Raw genomic sequence first — 18,998 nt, 5'->3', positions numbered from 1 at the left:
TATTAAATCAGTTATGTAAAATTTGTACCTAAAGAGATCTAAAATTTTATGTTATCAAATGTAAGTATCTCACTTTTTACCACAGGCATATAAATTTTCCAATACCGGCTTTACTCTTTCTATCCTTCAAATTTGCCACTAGAAATACTTTACAATGCTTTCCACGTTGGACGAAAGTTGATGTGATCTTGATTATTGATATGAGATAATATTCTTATATGTCACTTAATTTAATCAATGTATTAATACTAATCTAATTAATTAACCAGATCACATATCAATATGTTTTCAATCTCAGGGCGAATTATAAATTAATTACTTACTTTCGTGGATTCTAAATATTTCTTAATGGTTCCTAATCGGGATAGAAACGAAAAGAGTAAAAAAAATACACATATGGGTTACAATTATAATCAAAATATTTTTTATTTTATTTAAAAGGCAATCAATGCTTGATATTTGCTATTTCTTATTATTCTTAAACATAACATTTACAAATGGGAATCTTATTTCCTTTTGGTTTTCAATTGAAAGTTTTTATTAACATTTAACTATTAGGAGTTATTAGGAACAACTCTATTTAAGTTTGATGAAGCTTTTCTGATATTATTGATTATGTTATTCAATTTTTTATGTGGAATTTAATACGAAAAACCCCTACATTCATGTCCAAACAAATGAGACTGACCTTTTCCTGGTGAACTGAAAATGTCCTCACACAAAACCCTTTCCTGCTATCCTTGGCTGCGATCAAACCTCGTCCTGGCTTCCAGTGATGTTCTCCTTTGAAAAACTAGCTCGAATAGCTCTCGTTCCTGCTTTTGTCGTGATGCTGTGTTCTACCTTTTTCGAAACTGCTATCAGCTACCGGGACACTCTGGGCTCAAGGAGGTTCTTTTACTCTCGACCTGGCCTACTTCTCGTTCCACGATAGATACTCCACACTCACGGAACTACACCGGCTATCTCACTCCTCGAACACTACCGTCTACTACTCGACTTCACTTCTCGACAGCTCAAAACATTCTGCTCTCACTTTGTCATCCATTCCCCTACTTTCTAAATATCCCTTCCAGATTCACAAATCAATCTTCCACCACCAACTCTCATTCGTAATATTCCTCAAAACCAATTTTTAATCTTTCTAAATATGCTTAATGGATTTCAAAAGAAAATATTTAATTCCCATTCTAAAATACTTTCTAACTATTTACAAATTTTAATGACCTATTCTCTCTTTCAAATGAGTCTTATTTAGCATAGGCTAATGATCGAAACCTTCCGCGAAAAACGATAATGAACTATCATCTATTTCACTGAGTTTTATTTAGCATAGGCTAATGATCGACCTTCCGAGAAGAACGATAATGGTACGCGTCATTCACTTTGTTTATCTAAGCACATTGTTCCGAGTTTCGTACGCTTATTCTAATCACTTCTTAAAATTACATATAACAATTTGTTGTATACAGGTTGTTTTAAATTTATATGCCCGTGGTTGAGAAAATTGAAAATATTTTATATTAAATTGAATTTTGTTTATCATTATTAATTTTTAATTTTTATATCAAATAGAAATATAACAATACATACATACATACATATCCACAAACATTTTCCATTTTTTAAATAAAAATTGAGTCATATTTCTGAGCTCGATAACTTTTGAATGATATAACCGATTTTCAAAATTAAACATGCGTTGGAAAGGTAATGATCTGTGCTATCAGAAGCCGCAAAGGTCGGGCTTAAATTTTTGGGAGTTTTGGGGACGAGAACGAAAAACAGGCTTTAAATGGGAAGGGCCGTAAAATCCACACCCTTGGACCAAAATGGAGAAGTAACATATGGATGGACGAGTCTTTTCCTAAACTTTAAGATGGGATTTGGCCCAATTTTTAATTCATTCAGGTTTAGAAAATCGAAAATTTCGTGTATATATAGTGTCGCATGTAGGGGTGTTGTGCGCCACTGGTGAGAACTGCCGTTCTCTTTGGATACAAAATCCACTCTTGGATTATAAACATATGTCTATTTGAATTTTTATGTTAACTTTTTTATTATTCTACATACCTTCATTTTACTTTTCTCATATACCTTTTATATTTTCAGGCAATCGATCCAGACACTATCAAGAAGATTACCTACGTTATTCATCAAGGACCTACAGATCTTTTCCGAATAGAAGAAAATACCGGAGCTATCTACACAACGAGAGGGCTTGATTACGAAAAAGAAAACCAGCATGTACTTATTATTGGTACATTAGAAAACATGTCCAATAAAAATGGAAGTACTACAAAAGTTATCGTCAATGTTGAGGTAAGTTCCGCTTTTGTTTCTTCTTCTTCAGCCTGTTTGCATCCACTCCTGGACAAAGGCCTCCCCAGGCTCCCCATGAGCTCTCCACTCTTCTCTGTTTTGTGCTATTTAGTGCCAGGAAAAAACAGTCGGGTTAAAAAGAAGACAATATAAAAAATGGATTACTAATGATACTCTACTACTGATAGAAGAAAGAAAAAAAAAATCAAAGAAGAAATTCTACAAAAGAAAGGATCGGAAGAGGGCACTTAAAAGAAAATACAAGGCAAAAAACGCAGAAGTAAAAAAACAAGCCAGAAAAGATAAAAGAAACTATATAAATGAGATGCTAAATATATCAGAAGAAGCAGCGAAAGAAAACGACTTACGAACACAATATACAGTCATACGAAACTTAACAGGAAAAGTACAACGAAATATACGAAAAGTAAAGGATAAACAAGGAAATAGAATAAAAAATGAGAAAGAAATAATACAAAGATGGAAGAAATACTTCGAAGAGATATATGCTAAGCATGAAATAACTCAAATTATAGAAGATGAAGTAGAATCACCAGAGCTAGAAGTGAATATTGGAGAAATTACAAGTCAAGAAATTGAAAAAACCCTAAAACTTCTAAAAAATGGCAAATCCGCAGGAATCGACAATATACCCATTGACATAATAAAAGCAGACACCGAGCAGTCAGTAGAGATGCTACATACACTTTTGAATAAAATATGGACGGACGAAGAATTGCCAAAGGAGTGGAAAGAGGGATTGATTATAAAAATACCCAAAAAAGGAGACCTGAGCAAATGCAACAATTGTCGTGCAATAACACTACTAAGTGCCATATCCAAAGTGCTGACCAAAATCATATTGGAAAGATTGAAGCCGAAACTATATAAAAAAACTGAGAAACAACCAAGCAGGCTTCTGTTACAACCATTCCACTATTGATCACATTTGCACCCTTAGAATTATCTTGGAACAAACAAATGAATGGAATAAAGATATAGATGTGAGTTTTATCGACTTCGAAAAAGCCTTTGACCGTGTAAATAGGGCACAGATGTGGAAAATCCTTAGATTATATGGGATACCACTAAAAATCATAAACTCTATTAAACTCTTCTACGAAGGATACAAAGCTAAACTAGAACATTAAGGTGGAGTAACAGAAGAAATATCCATAGAAAGTGGAATCAAACAGGGTTGTGTACTATCCCCTACCCTATTCCTTATTATGATAGATTGGGTAATGAGAAAAGTAATCGACGATCGAACAGGCATCAGGCTATTCAAACAGTTAGAAAATCTCGAATTTACAGATGACATCTGCCTGATAACTGAACACCGAAATCATATGTAAGCAAAAATTGACAAAAGAAGCAGACGAATACTTATCTTCCATTTTAAAATACTAATATTTTTGGAAACTAGTCAAGAGGAGGAAACATGGAAGACCCAAAAAAGCTGACTAACTCACATAAAGAACGTAATAAGCGAAAGAAACTTGGAAGATGAGCTGTGCTTAGATAGAAGATGGAGTAGGCAGGGCCGTAAGTACGATCTTGGGGGCCCCGGGGCAAATGTGATCTGAGGCCCCCTACCGGGAAGTCTGGGGAATTCCTACCAGGAAGGGGGGTCCGAAAAAATGTTTTATATTTAATCTCTTGAAAGCGCATTTTCCCTCCTGTGTGAACACCACACTCTCTTCTTTCTTTTTTCAGCATGTCCTGCAATAACTATAAAATTAGCAGCGCTAATGATTACATCTTCATGTATCTGACATTGTGGACGGATTATCAACGAATGCGTTCGTTCATCATCATCAATGGTGCTACAGCCCTATGAAAGAGCCTCGACCTTCCCAAGTCTATTACGCCAATCAGTCCTATCCATTGCTAACCGTTGCCAGTTTGCTACGCCTATTTTTCTCTCATCCTCATCTACACCTCCTGCCATCTAAGTTTTGGCCTACCCCTATTTCTACTTCCCACAGCTTGTGACATAAGGATTCTTCTAGGAGGGTTGTTATGCTGTGATCTTGCTAGATGTCCTGCCCATCTTAGTCTTCCTATTGCGTTCGTTCGCCACAATGTAAATGGTCTTACTTTGTACCGAACGAATAACCAAGCGAACACCTACGAATTCGTTCCTTCGTTCGTGTACGCTTTAATTTAAATGCACCTTAAGGTGCCTTAAGCTACTGCAGTATGAGCCAAACACACTTAGTGAAGCTGGTCAGTGTACTGGTGGGACAGATCCTAATGTGCTCATTCTATCTTATTTATACCTTTCTTTTCAATATGTGGTTACTTTCACGTACCAAGATGTGGTCTGGGGTAGATTGGTTAAGACAAAGTAGCTGGGACCTGGTGCCTCTATTCCAGTTGCATTTTAGTTTTTATTTCGCCAAAATAATTAATTTCCTCAGTCACAATTTATATGTTTACGAAAGGTCTCGGAGGCCCCAGCTTAGCCCGGGCCCCCTATTCCAATGGCATTTTAAGTTTTATTACGCCGAAAAAGCTAATTTCCTAACTAATAATTTAAATTTTTATGTCAAGGTCTCGGGGGCCCCAGCTTAACTCAGGCCTCAGGGGCCGTGTTATGTTCCAATTGCATTTTAGTAGAAAAGACTAATTTACCCAGGGAAAAATTAAAACTATGTTGCGGTATATTTAAAAGGCCTTTTTAAAATTGTGTCATTAGAAAATATTTCGTTGGGATCGGCTTTTAAAACACATATTTTTATTTTCCTCGTTAAAATCTATGCACGGCCAATCAAACGGGGCCCCTCTTGGTCGGGGGCCCAGGGGCACTGCCCCGGTTGCTCCAATGGTAGTTACGGCCCTGAGTAGAGTACGGATAGCGACGAGACGCTATGAAACCGATTAATATTGTGGCAATCATATGTCAACACATAATATGTGCATTCCTGCTGATTGTGTGGTTTTTATTAATTTACCAAAAATTTGACGCCACCACAATTAGAAAACTCTCCTCTACAATGTAATGGGTGTACCATTCGTTCTTCTCCCTATCGACGTTATTTTGATAAAACTACATATATCTCATATATTATATGCTTCAGTTCGTTGTCAAGTTCCACAAGTTTTTCGTCCTGCATCAATGTTCTAGTGATATATGTTGCCATGAACCATATTTTTCCCATTGTTGTTTGGGATGGTAGTCTGACCGACTCCACAGATTCTTAGCACCATCTGTCCATATAACTCCGAGACTACTACCATAGCCTGGTTTCAAAGGACTGCCGGAGACTTGAGATCTTGCATTTTCTGTTTCTCATTTTACGGGGATTCTTAGCCGTTTTCTCTACCACGCTGACCTATGCGTATTGGTAGAAGGTTGTTTGGTTAGGTGGAGTTAGGGCATGATGGATGAAATGGAAAGATGCTAATTATGTGTTGTGTGTCAGAAAGGTTTTATTACTACTTAAATATATAAGGTTTTCATGTTATTTTGTAATAATAATTCTTATTTCAAATCAAAACCAAGACGGTAATATAAATTATATTTTTTAAGGATCGAAACGATATTCCTCCCGTATTCACAATAATCCCACACCCCATAACGTTAGAAGACGACGTCCCAATTGGCACCGTTGTTACTACTCTTGTAGCTACTGATTCTGACGGAACAGCTCCTGGGAATAAGGTAAGCCTGATATATATTTTTTTAAATATGTATAACACATGCGCTGATTTTAGGTTAGATACGAAATAGTAGGAAGAGGAAAAGCGCCGAAGTACTTCCAAATTGACTCTGATACAGGAGTATTAAAAGTAACCAATGATTTGAAAAAGGAAATCGACACGGAATATCAGGTAATTAAAATCCATTTTTAATACACTAAGCATCAAAATTACACTGAACCAAAAAAGTACGTAAATATAATGAAAAAAACATTGATTCAAAAACGGGGAGCATTAATTTTCGTCCAAAAATCAGTATTATTGGTGCAATGTAAGTAGATACATTAACTAATGCTCAAAAACAGTAATTTTTATGAATTAGTACGTTCATTCAATGTACTTTCTAGTTAAGAATCAATGTATCGGTACATTGAATCAATGTATCGGTACATTAATTCTTAACTCGAAAGTACATTGAATGAACGTACTAATTCATAAAAATTAATGTTTTTGGGCATTAGTTAATGTATCTACTTACATTGGACCAACGATACTGATCATTGGACGAAAATTAATGCTCCCCGTTTTTGAATAAATATTTTTTTCATTATATTTACGTACTTTTTTGGTTCAGTGAATGTCATCTTCGTGTATATTTGTATATAACATACAATTAGTTAATAAGTAAACAAAATGACGACTTAATATCTACATAAATATTACAAATATAGGTTGAAGCAACGATTTTTTGCCGATTCTCAAACTAATGTTAAGTAATATCTATAAGTTTAAAGAAAAAAAACATATATTTTTAATTAACACAAACAACTTTTTATAATGTAATTTGGAAAAAACTGAATAACTAAATATAACAGAAATTCATTCTTTTTATAAAATATATAAAAATATGACGAAGCAAGTTTTCAATCCTAATAGTAAATTAATAATATTGAAAAATATTAAAAATCACTAAAAGATTTTTAAATTGAAAACTTATTGGTACATTTTCATGGTAACACCTCCAAGACTTCTATAATTTGCAAGTCATATGGATGCTGCAGTGAAGACGAAAGGGAAGGAATTCTACACCTTGCAATTCACATCCCCCGTCTGCAGCCGGCAAAGTTCCAACTGAAAAATGCACCTGGTTACTCTACGGAGTAATACGAAAAATAAAATAAAAATGTGTACCATTTTTATTCGGTTGCAATGCGAAGGCAAACCAATCTTACTTTTTAATTAGAATACGGAGTGCAGTCCAGTTCCTTTAACCGCGATTTTCTGCTCTTATTGGAGCTTCATCAGAAGGAACGTAGGCACTGTTCTCCATACTCCAACTAAATTGCATCGAGAGGTTTTCCCACACATCGCAACCAAAGTGATGATAATAGGTGGCAAGCGCCATCTAGCAATTGAAAGACGAAGCAAGTTTTCAATCCTAATAGTAAATTAATAATATTGAAAAATATTAAAAATCACTAAAAGATTTTTAAATTGAAAACTTATTGGTACATTTTCATGGTAACACCTCCAAGACTTCTATAATTTGCAAGTCATATGGATGCTGCAGTGAAGACGAAAGGGAAGGAATTCTACACCTTGCAATTCACATCCCCCGTCTGCAGCCGGCAAAGTTCCAACTGAAAAATGCACCTGGTTACTCTACGGAGTAATACGAAAAATAAAATAAAAATGTGTACCATTTTTATTCGGTTGCAATGCGAAGGCAAACCAATCTTACTTTTTAATTAGAATACGGAGTGCAGTCCAGTTTCTTTAACCGCGATTTTCTGCTCTTATTGGAGCTTTATCAGAAGGAACGTAGGCACTGTTCTCCATACTCCAACTAAATTGCATCGAGAGGTTTTCCCACACATCGCAACCAAAGTGATGATAATAGGTGGCAAGCGCCATCTGGCAATTGAAAGACGAATATAAAAATATATTTATATTATATAAAAAATGTATACCTGATATCGTGAAAATAGATACATCTACAATAACATCTCCATAAATACAACATCTCTCAGGGATTAATTATCACCACCCATACAAAAAACAAATGGTTGAATGGCATTTTTCTTTGATTTCAAAAATCTAATATGATCTTCGACTTCTTGCTGGGTCTTCCCGATGTAAGAATGATTACTGGAAATCTCTGATGGTATATTTTATTAGTTCGTACAAAATATCGATGTAGAACCCAAAGAATAACTGCATGTTAGCCATCTACAATTTATATTAATAATTATTATAAAAAAAATAAATCTAACTAAATAGTGAACATGGTTCTATTTTTGGGTATCACTTTTTTTATAGAAATATTTTAATTTATCCTGAAAAAAATTGCTTGATGTTGAGATGTTTATTTTTTCTTTGATAGATACTACCGACTGCAAGAGTTAATAATATTTTTCAATTATTTACGGTTTAATCACCTAAAGATTTAATTTACTAATCTTTTATAAGATTATACCATTTAGAAATATTTTCAAATGGTTCATATTTTCTTTTACCTATATGTCGAATTAGCTTTTGAAAAATTTACAGAGAACAAAAATTAATTAATATACTAAATATGCAGGATTGAATAATGAAATAGGTACTTACATTCCGTAATGTCTTCATGGGAAATCTTTTCAAATAAAAATTTATTTGTTTTATTCTTGATATGACTTTCAAACCGAAGAAAGGAGATAATTCTTTCGAAATTATTGCTGTCTCATCCATCAATAAGTCCATTTCTATTTCCAAATGCCACTCCAAAGTCCACATCAATCTGCAAAAGTGGAACTAGAAGTACAACTTATTTTTATAGAAATCCAACAAAATAATTTATAAACAGTTAAAAATATATGTAAATACATACCTTAGAAAAATCAACCAAATCACTAGTGCCAAACACCGCTCCTCAGAGTCTGCAGGGTGACTGTCTGCTAGGAGGCTGCAACTGTTGTCACGTGATTTTTTTACACCAATAAAAACACTTATAGAGTTTTAAGAAATGTATAGGTTTATGTACAAGATCATTGCTAGAATGAATTGATCATTGATTCAGGTATATTACATTAATACAATGATTGCGTTACATCAAAACAATGTATCGAGTTATTAATCAAAGTCGAAAACATTGATTTGATGTTACGGAAACATTGATTCGATAAACGAGTTCGTAATTTAAAGAACACTGTACATTAGTGCAACGTTTTATATTCATTAATTTAACCGCATAATCATGATGTATAATTTCATATATACAATGAACAAATTATTAGTATTATGAAAAAAGTCATTGGATAGATAAAAAGATTCATTGGAATAATGATTATATTCATTATTTTTTAATTAATAGAATTACATTGTAATAATGAATATGGTCGTTCCTTAATGACTACATGTTTATAGTATTAACGAAATTTTCATTGAATCAATGTAAAAAAAGTCAATGATTGGCGTTCATTGGTACTATGTACAATATTTTTTTCAGTGTACAACCTTAAAAATGGGACATTTTGGATTTCTCATATTTCCTAAACCTGTTGTCCGATTTGAGTGATTTTTTTAATTTTTAGTATATTACAGCCTTATTCTTCAAGAATATCGATGTAATAATATTATTGCTAAACAGGTAAGTGTCATTGTATACCGGGTGTAAAAATGATAGTGTGTTTTTTCCTCAAAGTTTGGAACACCCTGTGGAATATTCTAGCGTATATAAAATATTAAAATTAAAACTCAATTGTAGCCTTAGGCTTTTTTAACATGCTGCTTTTCGATTCATTCGCTTATATGTGATAATAAAAAAGTTAGGTACTTTAACAACTAGCCATGTTATTCATCAATACAGGGTGTTTCTAAATAAGTGCGACAAACTTTAAGGGGTAATTCTGCATGAAAAAATAATGACCATTTGCTTTATAAACATATGTCTGCGAATGCTTCGTTTCCGAGATATGGGATGTTGAGTTTTTTCTTACAAACTGACGATTTATTTATTGCTCTAAAACCGGTTGAGATATGCAAATAAAATTTAGTAGGTTTTAAGAGGTAGTTATTGCGCATTTTTTGACATAAAATTAAGAATTTTATATTCACCATTGGCGTGCATACGGGTCATATTACCCGGTCATATTACCCGTATGCACGCCAATGGTGAATATAAAATTCTTAATTGTAAAAATTTTCTTCTCAAAAAATGCGCAATAACTACCTTTTAAAACCTACCAAATTTCATTTGCATATCTCAACCGGTTTTGGAGCAATAAATAAATCGTCAGTTTGTAAGAAAAAATTCAACATCCCGTATCTCGGAAACGAAGCATTTGCGGATATATGTTCATAAAACAAACTGTCATTATATTTTCATGCAGAATTACTCCTTAAAGTTTGTCGTACTTATTTAGAAACACCTTGTATTGATGAAGAACGTTGCTAGTTGTTAAAGTACCTAACTTTTTTATTATCTAACATAAGCGAATGAATCAAAAAGCATAATATTAAGAAAGCCTAAGGCTACAGTTAAGTTTTAATTTCAATATTTTATATACGCCAGAATATTTCAAAGGTTGTTCCAAACTTTTAGGAAAAAACACACTGTCATTTTTACACCCGGTATACAATGACACTTATCTGTTTAGCAACAATATTATTACGTCGATATTTTTGAAGAATAAAGCTATAACATATTAAAAAAATCACTAAAATCGGACAACAGGTTTAGGAAATACAAGACATCAAAAATGTCCCATTTTTAAGGTGGTGCGTTAATTTTGATGCTTAGTGTATTTTCTTAAATCTCTATAAAAAAACAAGGTGTTCAAAATACAAGGGTTTCAAAACAATCCAAAGTGCTGCAATGTCTAAATGTAGAAGTAGAAATTCAAACAACTCTAAAAATAAGTTAACTGGACTACCTGAGTCATATAAATGAAGAGAAAAATATGAGCTACTTAAAATCATTTTACAAGGAAGAATTAAGGGGAGAAGTAGCCTACGAAAAAGGCTACTAAGCATTTTCTCGCTAAGAATTATTAGAGTATGATGTACCTGTAGCTCATTATAGCTATTTAAAGCACTAGTTTTCAAAGTTACCATAGCGATGATGAGATTCACTCTACAATAGTAAAAGAAACTTAAAAAAATTGTAAAATGTTTTCGTTTGTTTCTTGATAGTTCTTTTCATTCAGGTATACTGAGTTGGAAAATAATGGGGACTACTAAAATAATTTGAAATGAACTTATCGTTTTTCAAAAGTGGTTTGGTATGTTTGTATCATTGACGTCAATTCCACAATTAGGATTTATAAATCATTTCTCTTCTCGTTTCCAATCCATTGGCAGTTCGGGCATGGCATTCCAGATGACTGCTTTATCATGAAGATCATTATCTTGGATAAGTTCCACATGTCCAAAGTATAGTCCGTCTAGAAAGTATCCGGAATTTTATAGTTTTCCTAATTTTAATAGATTTCCTTTTTGTAACATTTTAAGATAAAAGTAATGCATCAAGTAGGTTGTGCCGATAGTAGGTTATGGACAAAATCGCATGACAACACCAGCTGTCAAATATTGTTGTTTGTAAACAGACTTAAGATTTGTGAAATAATGTCGCAAGTAGAAAAAAGAAAAGTGGTGGAATATTTGTATTGGGACCGTGCAAGTTCGGCAAAGCGACCCCTATTTCTACGCTCTATACTAAAATTCGCACTTTTAATTATATTGGCCAATTATATTAGTCCTGGTTACTGGATAATTGTCAAGGCCATAGTCCAAAAAAATAATAAGAAAAAATAAGATTCAGGTTATGTTATGAAAACGTCAACAATTGTATGTAGTAAATAAAATTAGTTATTAAAATGCAGTACTGCAAGCAAAATAAAATTAATTAAATTTACCTTTATATAATAATTGCATATCATATCAATATTGTGGAGCAATATATAATTTTTCTGCTTCATTGACAGAAGGTATGAAATATACGTCAATTTGACAATGTCAATTGACAATATGAATTATTTAAGATAGTTGCAATATTTCTCCGCGACTCGCGCAGGGTCGTTTCTCGTTTCCCCTTCCAAGTACTTGCACACCGCGAATAGAAAGGGTGTCCGAAACATTAAAAAATTAGTGCAATTGACTGAACTCGGAAAAAGTGCAGTGTATGAAACAATAAAGAGGATAATAAATGGCATAGATATGAGACATATACCAGTTTTGGGTAGACCGCGTAAGATTCGCGGAAACAATTTAAATGCTTTAGTGGCTTTAGGATGACAAAATCCGTGCCTAGGGTTTCGAAAATTAGCGAACAGATTTGGAAATTAACGAAGAATAAAAGTGTGCCCAGAAACTGTCCGCATGTCACTGATAAAGCAAGGTTACATATCAAGTAATCCAAAAAAATTTATTACAATGACACGTCTGCAAAGGCAACGAAGAATAGATTTTTGTCAACGTTTTCGAGAAGATAATTTTAATAATGTCTTTATATCTGATGAAAGTTGTTTCCAGCTTGGTGCAAATCATCTAAAAGTCCTATCAAGAGAAAATGTTACCGTTCAAATTTCCAAATTTCCCACTAAAATAATGGTTTGGGGAGCAATATCTCAGCGTGGTGCTACACCTCTCTCTATAGTTAATGGTACTGTTGAGAGTGCGAAATATTGTGACATCCTAAATGATTTTCTTCTTGAAACGGCTCATGTTTTATATCCAGAGGGGTCGCGTTTTCAGCAAGATAATGCAAGATGCCATACTTCTGCTTATACTCAAGCATGGATGCAAGAACACGAATTGGCAATAATTCCGTGGCCAGCAGCATCTCCAGATCTTAGCCCCATTGAAAACATATGGGGACTGATGAAGATTGAAGTAAAACGAGCAGCGCCACGAGATAAAGAAGGTTTGATTCGGTCAGTTTTACAGGCCTGGAACACCATTACCGAAAATTATGGCCTTGACCTAGTTTCGGGTGTACCTGTACGTTTAGTTAAGTGTTTAGATTTAAATGGAGGTTGTATAGGTAAATGACATGAATTATATGTTGAAATTTTATATTTCAAGTGATAGAAATAAATACCGTAAAATTATAAATCTGCTTTCTTTTTCCGGATACTTTCTAGACGGACTATAGATTAGGTACTTTTCCAGATTTCAGCCGGATAGGATAGTGATTTTGCGAATCGCTGTTCGATACACCAAATTTTAGAAGTATTATACCATGTTTTAAAATATTTTTTTCTATTTTAGGTAGACGTAAGGGCTTTTGACTTGGGCGATCCTCAATTATCATCAGTTATTACGGTTGACGTGTATATTCAACATGTAGCCACAGTGGCGCCGGAAGTGGGTCTAAGGTTTGCCGATTCTTCGTATAGTTTGCAAGTACCTGAGAATGCTACAGTTGGATATAAAATAAAAACTCTTACTATTGTTAATAGTAAAACCCATGGAGCAAACATACCCCTCAAGTGTCAAATTATTTCTGGAAATAAGGAAGGTAAATCAGCTCATCTATAATTTTCTCAATTATGTATTTTATTGAAGTCTGGTAATGAGAATGGGCGCGTGGATGGCAACCTTTAGAAAATCAACTAACTCGTCTAGAATCATTTTTTGTGCATTTTTTGTTTTGTGTCATATATATGCACACATCTTTGTAAATATATGCATAATTTTTATTTAGATATGCAATTTTTTTATACAGTGATGAGCGCGCTAATAACCTGCAAAATAGCTCAAAAGATGAAAAACATAATAGGCGAGCGGCAGGCACCCCCAAAATGACCAGGTGCTGACCACGGAGAGGTGATTGGCTAATTTTAGACATACTGTATGTTTTTAACGCTGCTGAAAACGAAAATGAGATTTATTTTGAATTTGATGTGGGGGAACATTGTCAAAATCGCAATTTTACCCTAAAAATAAATAAAAATAAAATCACGTTTTTTTTGCGTTTACCTCGCTACAACTCTGTTCCATTTTAAATTTTTTTTCTGAAATTTTTACAGTATATAGCTCTGACATTTTTGAAGACAACGATACCTGTTTCAAGCTTTAATTCTTATTCTGATCAAGGTTATGAATTTTTTAAATTAAAAGGTGCGGATTTGTGCATTGCAAAGTTTAATCGCAAAAGTTGAGTGACGGAATATAAAACTTAGCCTTTTAATCACGTTTATGTTAAAATAGAGAGTACAAAGAAGTTTTATAGAGAATTTTAGATCAAAATGTTTTATAGAAAAAAAATAGTGCAACTTTTATTATCGGCATTAGAAGTCCCCAATATAACGGTTATTTTTTTGAGATACTGACCATGGGCGGTGAATGGCTTATTTTGATCTTAGATTATATTTTTGATGGTGCTGAAAACGAAAATGAAATTTATTTTAAATTTTAGGTAATTAAATATTGTCAAAATCGCAATTGTACCCTAAAAATAAAAAAAAAGTGAAATCACGTTTTTTGCGTTTTACTTGCTACAACTCTGGTTCATTTTAATATTTTTTCTAAGGTTTGTACACTATATGTTGCTCACTTTTTTGAAGACAATGGTATCTATCTTAAGCTTTTAGTATTATTCTGGTAAAAGTTATAAATTTTTTAAAGTACAAGGTGTATATTCGTGAATTGCAAAAATTAATCACAAAAGTTGAGTGGCAAAATTTAAAAGTTTTCTTATTATTCACGTTTATGTTAAAACATAGAGTACAAGGAAGTTTTCTGGAAAGTTTTAGTTACAAATGAGTTACAAATAGTTTATAGAAAAAAAGATGGCGCAACTTTTAATATAGACGTTATACAGTTATACATCTCCAAAATAACGCTTATTTTTCGAGATACTGACCATGGGCGTAAATATCTAATTTTGATCTTATTTTATGTTTTCGATGGTGCTGACAATGAATGGTCAATATCGCAATTTTAACCTAAAAATGAAAAAAATAATGAAGTCACGAATTTTTACGTTTAACTCGCTACAACTCTGTTCTATTTTAATATTTTTTCTGAAGTTTCTACAACATATATTTCTTATCATTGTAAAGACTATGAAAGCAACTGTAGTCTTTTAGTCTTTTCTTCATAAAAGTTATGAATTTTTAAAAATTAAAGGTGCAGATTCGTGAATTGCAAAGAATTGCAAAGTTAAGTCGTAAAAATTAAGTGACAAAATTTAAAATTTATCTATTTAATTACGTTTATATTAACCCGCCATTACACGCGCTATGAGGAAATCCCTCACCATATTTGTTTATAACCAATGAAATTGTGTAAACTAATACGATAACCTTAAGCACCCAGGAATGCCTTTAGCATGGTTTATGAGAGGGTATGAAAAAGTTATAGAATATTTCAGGCGGCCAGTGTGCTGTGTGATAGTTGAAAGAAGAGACATCCCTCTTCAAGTGAGGGAATTCCTCACTGCGCGTGCAATCACAGTGAAATCACGTTTCTGTTATCTCAAAGAAACTTTTAGGTTTTTATTTAATATTTAGGTAGGTTTAATTAAAATATTATTGTTTGGATTAGGTTAGGAACAGTGGCACACCGAGGGGGGTTTGGGGGTTAAAATCCCACCCAGATCATATAGAAATATATATAAAAGAAAGTAGGAAAATGTAACTTGTCTTTCACAAATAATAAAAAAAACTTTCGGTGCCCAAGCAAACCCCCTTCCTCCCCCCCCAGAGGAAAATTCTAGGTGCGCCACTGGTTAAGAACCCATTTTTAAATTTACCTATTCTATTTGGGAAATAAGCCACAATTTAACTTGAAAAATTGATTTTATTGACGTTTCGAATTCCACCTCGGACGTCGTTATCAAAATACAAAATATTAATAGTTAATTACATAAATGTCACAAAGAAATAGCTTCAGAACAGTTTTTAATTTTAATTTGTATTTTTAGTAAAATGAATTCGCGTAAAGAACGTTAATTTCTTCAGTGGCTTGCTGAAATTGAAAATTAAGAAAACTTGCTTTTGATCTATATTATTTTTACTTTTTTTTTGGTAAATTAATAAAAAAAATTGGTTTACGAGACTTTCTATAATATGTGAGTACAACCCATTTTATATTTATACATGTTGACATTCATTCTTCCTCGAAATAAGTCGAATTTATGTAGGTGAGGGCGACGCTCATACGCGTGCAACCACGTCACAATAGAAGACGCGTGTAACGGCGGGTTAAACCATAGAGTTCAAAGAAGTTTTATGGCGAGTTTTAGATCTAGATGTGTTATAGAAAAAATATAGTGCAACTTTTAATTTTAAGTAAAACGTGGTTTAATTTTTTGAAGTCATACTTCTTTAGGCGCGATTGAGATTGAGGGTGAATTTATATTGATCTGCGCGCATGCGCACACCGACAGTTTGGTATTAGTCTTTATACGGGCTCTGATTGGGTGTTGAAATGATCTGTCAATAATTGTTCAATATGGAGGTTATCGGTAAACAAAAATGTTGTATAATATATTAGTTTTTATTGTTGTGAGGACAGAAATAAAATCAAATTTATAATTATAGTGACTTTTTAAATAGTTTTGAAAAGCCACAGGTACGTAATTCTAAATGTTTCAGTTGTATTCCAATAAAAAATTATCTTCGTACCTATTTTGAAAATGTAAAAAAAATAATGTACTTACCTAGTACTTGCTATGCTATACCCCTAGTAGGCAATGCTTTAATTTACATAATCTGATTACGAACAAACTTTCTACAAATTTTCATCTAATGTATCGTTTTCTCACCCTATATATTGTTGTATTTTAATTCGACAAAAATCAAACTAATAAAAATTCATATAAACAAAATGTCAAAAAGTTGTTCAGTTTGTGTATATTCCCACATGACGTATACGCGAAGGTGGTGCAGTTTGAAATCGCTTCGACTCTCGTACGGCGGGATACACGGGAAGTAGGTTCAAGCCCAATGCAAGTTATATCATTTTTTTATTTTTTTTATATAGATTTTATGATTGTAAGTATATTATTATATAATTTTTTTCAGAAAATACGTATTTAATTAAAAATTTTGACAACAATTATTGTTCAGAAAGCATTTGTAGCATTTTTCAATGTGTTTGTGTGTGTTTTATTCTTTTATTTTTTTAATTTTTGGTATTGTTTTAATAAAAATTTTTGGAAAGTAGTAGAGAAACTGTTTAAAGTATATTGATTTCGTTGAAATCATATAATAGAAGTATAACTTCTTACGTGCGTACAAAGTGCACACATTCTTTTTTTTTATTTTTAGGGCAAATTGCGATTTTGACAATGTTCTCCCACCTAAAATTCAAAATAAACTTAATTTTCGTTTTCAGCACCATCAAAAACATAAAGTAAGATCAAAATTAGCCATTCACCACCAATAATCAGTATCTCGAAAAATTAGCGAAAACAGCGTTATTTTGGGGGTTTTATAACGTCGATGTTAAAAGTTGCACCAATTGTTTTCTATAAAATATTTTGATCCAAAACTTTCCAGAAAAGTTCTTTGTACTCATGTTTTAAAAATAATTTGATTTAAGATCTATATTTCAAATTTTGTCAGTCAAATTTTGCGATTAAACTTTGCAATTCACGAATCTGCACCTTGTACTTTAAAAGATTCATAACTTTTACTAGAATAAGACTAAAAGCTTGAAGCCGAAACCATCGTCTTCAAAAAGTGAGCGATATATAGTGTACTAACTTTAGAAAAGAATATTGAAACGGACCAGAGTTGTAGCGAGCTATTCGCAAAAAAACGTGATTTCATTTTTTTTATTATTTTTAGGGTACAATTGCAATTTTGACAATATTCCCCAACCTAAAATTTAAAATAAAGTTTATTTTCGTTTTCATCAGGGTCAAAAACATAATCTAAGGACAAAATTAGCCATTCACCACCCATTGTCAGTATCTCGAAAAATAAGCGGTATATTGGGGATTTCTAATGTCGACATTAAAAGTTACACTATTTTTTTTTTCTATAAAACATTTTGATCTAAAACTTCCAGAAAACTTCTTTGTACTCTCTATTTTAACATAAACGTGATTAAGAAGCTAAATTTTAAACTTCGTCGCACAACTTTTGCGATTAAACTTTGCAGTGCACAAATCCGCACCTTTTCCTTTGAAAAATTCATAACCTTTATCAGAATAAGAATAAGAGCTTGAAACAGATACCGTTGTCTTCAAAAATGTTAGAGCTATATAGTGTAAAAATTTCAGAAAAAAAATTAAAATGGAACAGAGTCGTAGCGAGGTAAAGGCAAAAAAACGTGATTTTATTTTTTTTTTATTTTTGGAGTAAAATTGCGATTTTGACAATGTTCCCCCACATGAAATTCAAAATAAACCTCATTTTCGTTTTCAGCACCCTCGAAAATATAAGGTATGAATAAAATTAGCCATTAACCCCTCCGTGGTCAGTGTCTCGAAAACTAAGCGCTTTTTTGAGGGTGTGCCGCTCGTGTATAATGAATTGCGAAACAAAAAGAGATGGAACTAGTGGAGATGGAAATTATCGTTATAAACGTATAAATTAACATTAAATTACATAGTTTCTCACCTTTAGACGTATCAGAGGAGTATGACAACTGTAACAGTGACACTATAATTTTATAAAATACTCCTGTAACAGACATCTGAAGGTGGGAAACAATGTAATGTAATGTTAATTTATACGTTTATAACGATCATTTTCATCTCCACTAGTTTCATCTCTATTTGTTTCGCAATGTATTATGTTTTCCGTCTCTTGCCCTATTTTGCCGGTATTAGGCTCACCACTCTATATACTTACATTAATTATATACCTAATTAACAAATAATAAACCAAAAACGGATGATAGTCAGTATCTAGTTGCATTAAAGAAAATTCAAATAACATTTTATTCCGTTACTTCTATTATAATTTTTATAATAGAGTACATCTACGTGGGTCGTCTAATAAGTATTTATCCTCTCCATGGGAAACATACACAGGCGAAGCGTCTATGTAACCACTGTTACCATTGGTAACAGTTAAAAATCTTGCAAATAAATA

At 32.7% G+C, this 18,998-nt stretch overlaps 1 protein-coding gene across 1 annotated transcript in view; it reads left to right on the top strand.

Annotated features, from left to right (window-relative positions):
• The window catches only part of LOC114332608 (cadherin-99C), a 431,877-nt gene that overhangs the window by 323,266 nt on the left and 89,613 nt on the right, over window positions 1-18,998 (top strand). The window contains exons 16-19 of the mRNA XM_050657985.1: window positions 2,113-2,322; window positions 5,858-5,989; window positions 6,043-6,159; window positions 13,216-13,465. Coding sequence (XP_050513942.1) covers window positions 2,113-2,322; window positions 5,858-5,989; window positions 6,043-6,159; window positions 13,216-13,465 — 709 coding nt within the window. The remainder of the gene's footprint in view (window positions 1-2,112; window positions 2,323-5,857; window positions 5,990-6,042; window positions 6,160-13,215; window positions 13,466-18,998) is intronic.

The sequence above is a fragment of the Diabrotica virgifera genome, chromosome 8 (genome assembly GCF_917563875.1).
Source record: "Diabrotica virgifera virgifera chromosome 8, PGI_DIABVI_V3a".
Lineage (NCBI taxonomy): Eukaryota > Metazoa > Arthropoda > Insecta > Coleoptera > Chrysomelidae > Diabrotica > Diabrotica virgifera.
Note: the sequence above shows the minus strand (reverse complement) of the source record. Positions and strands in the feature narration are given on the sequence as shown.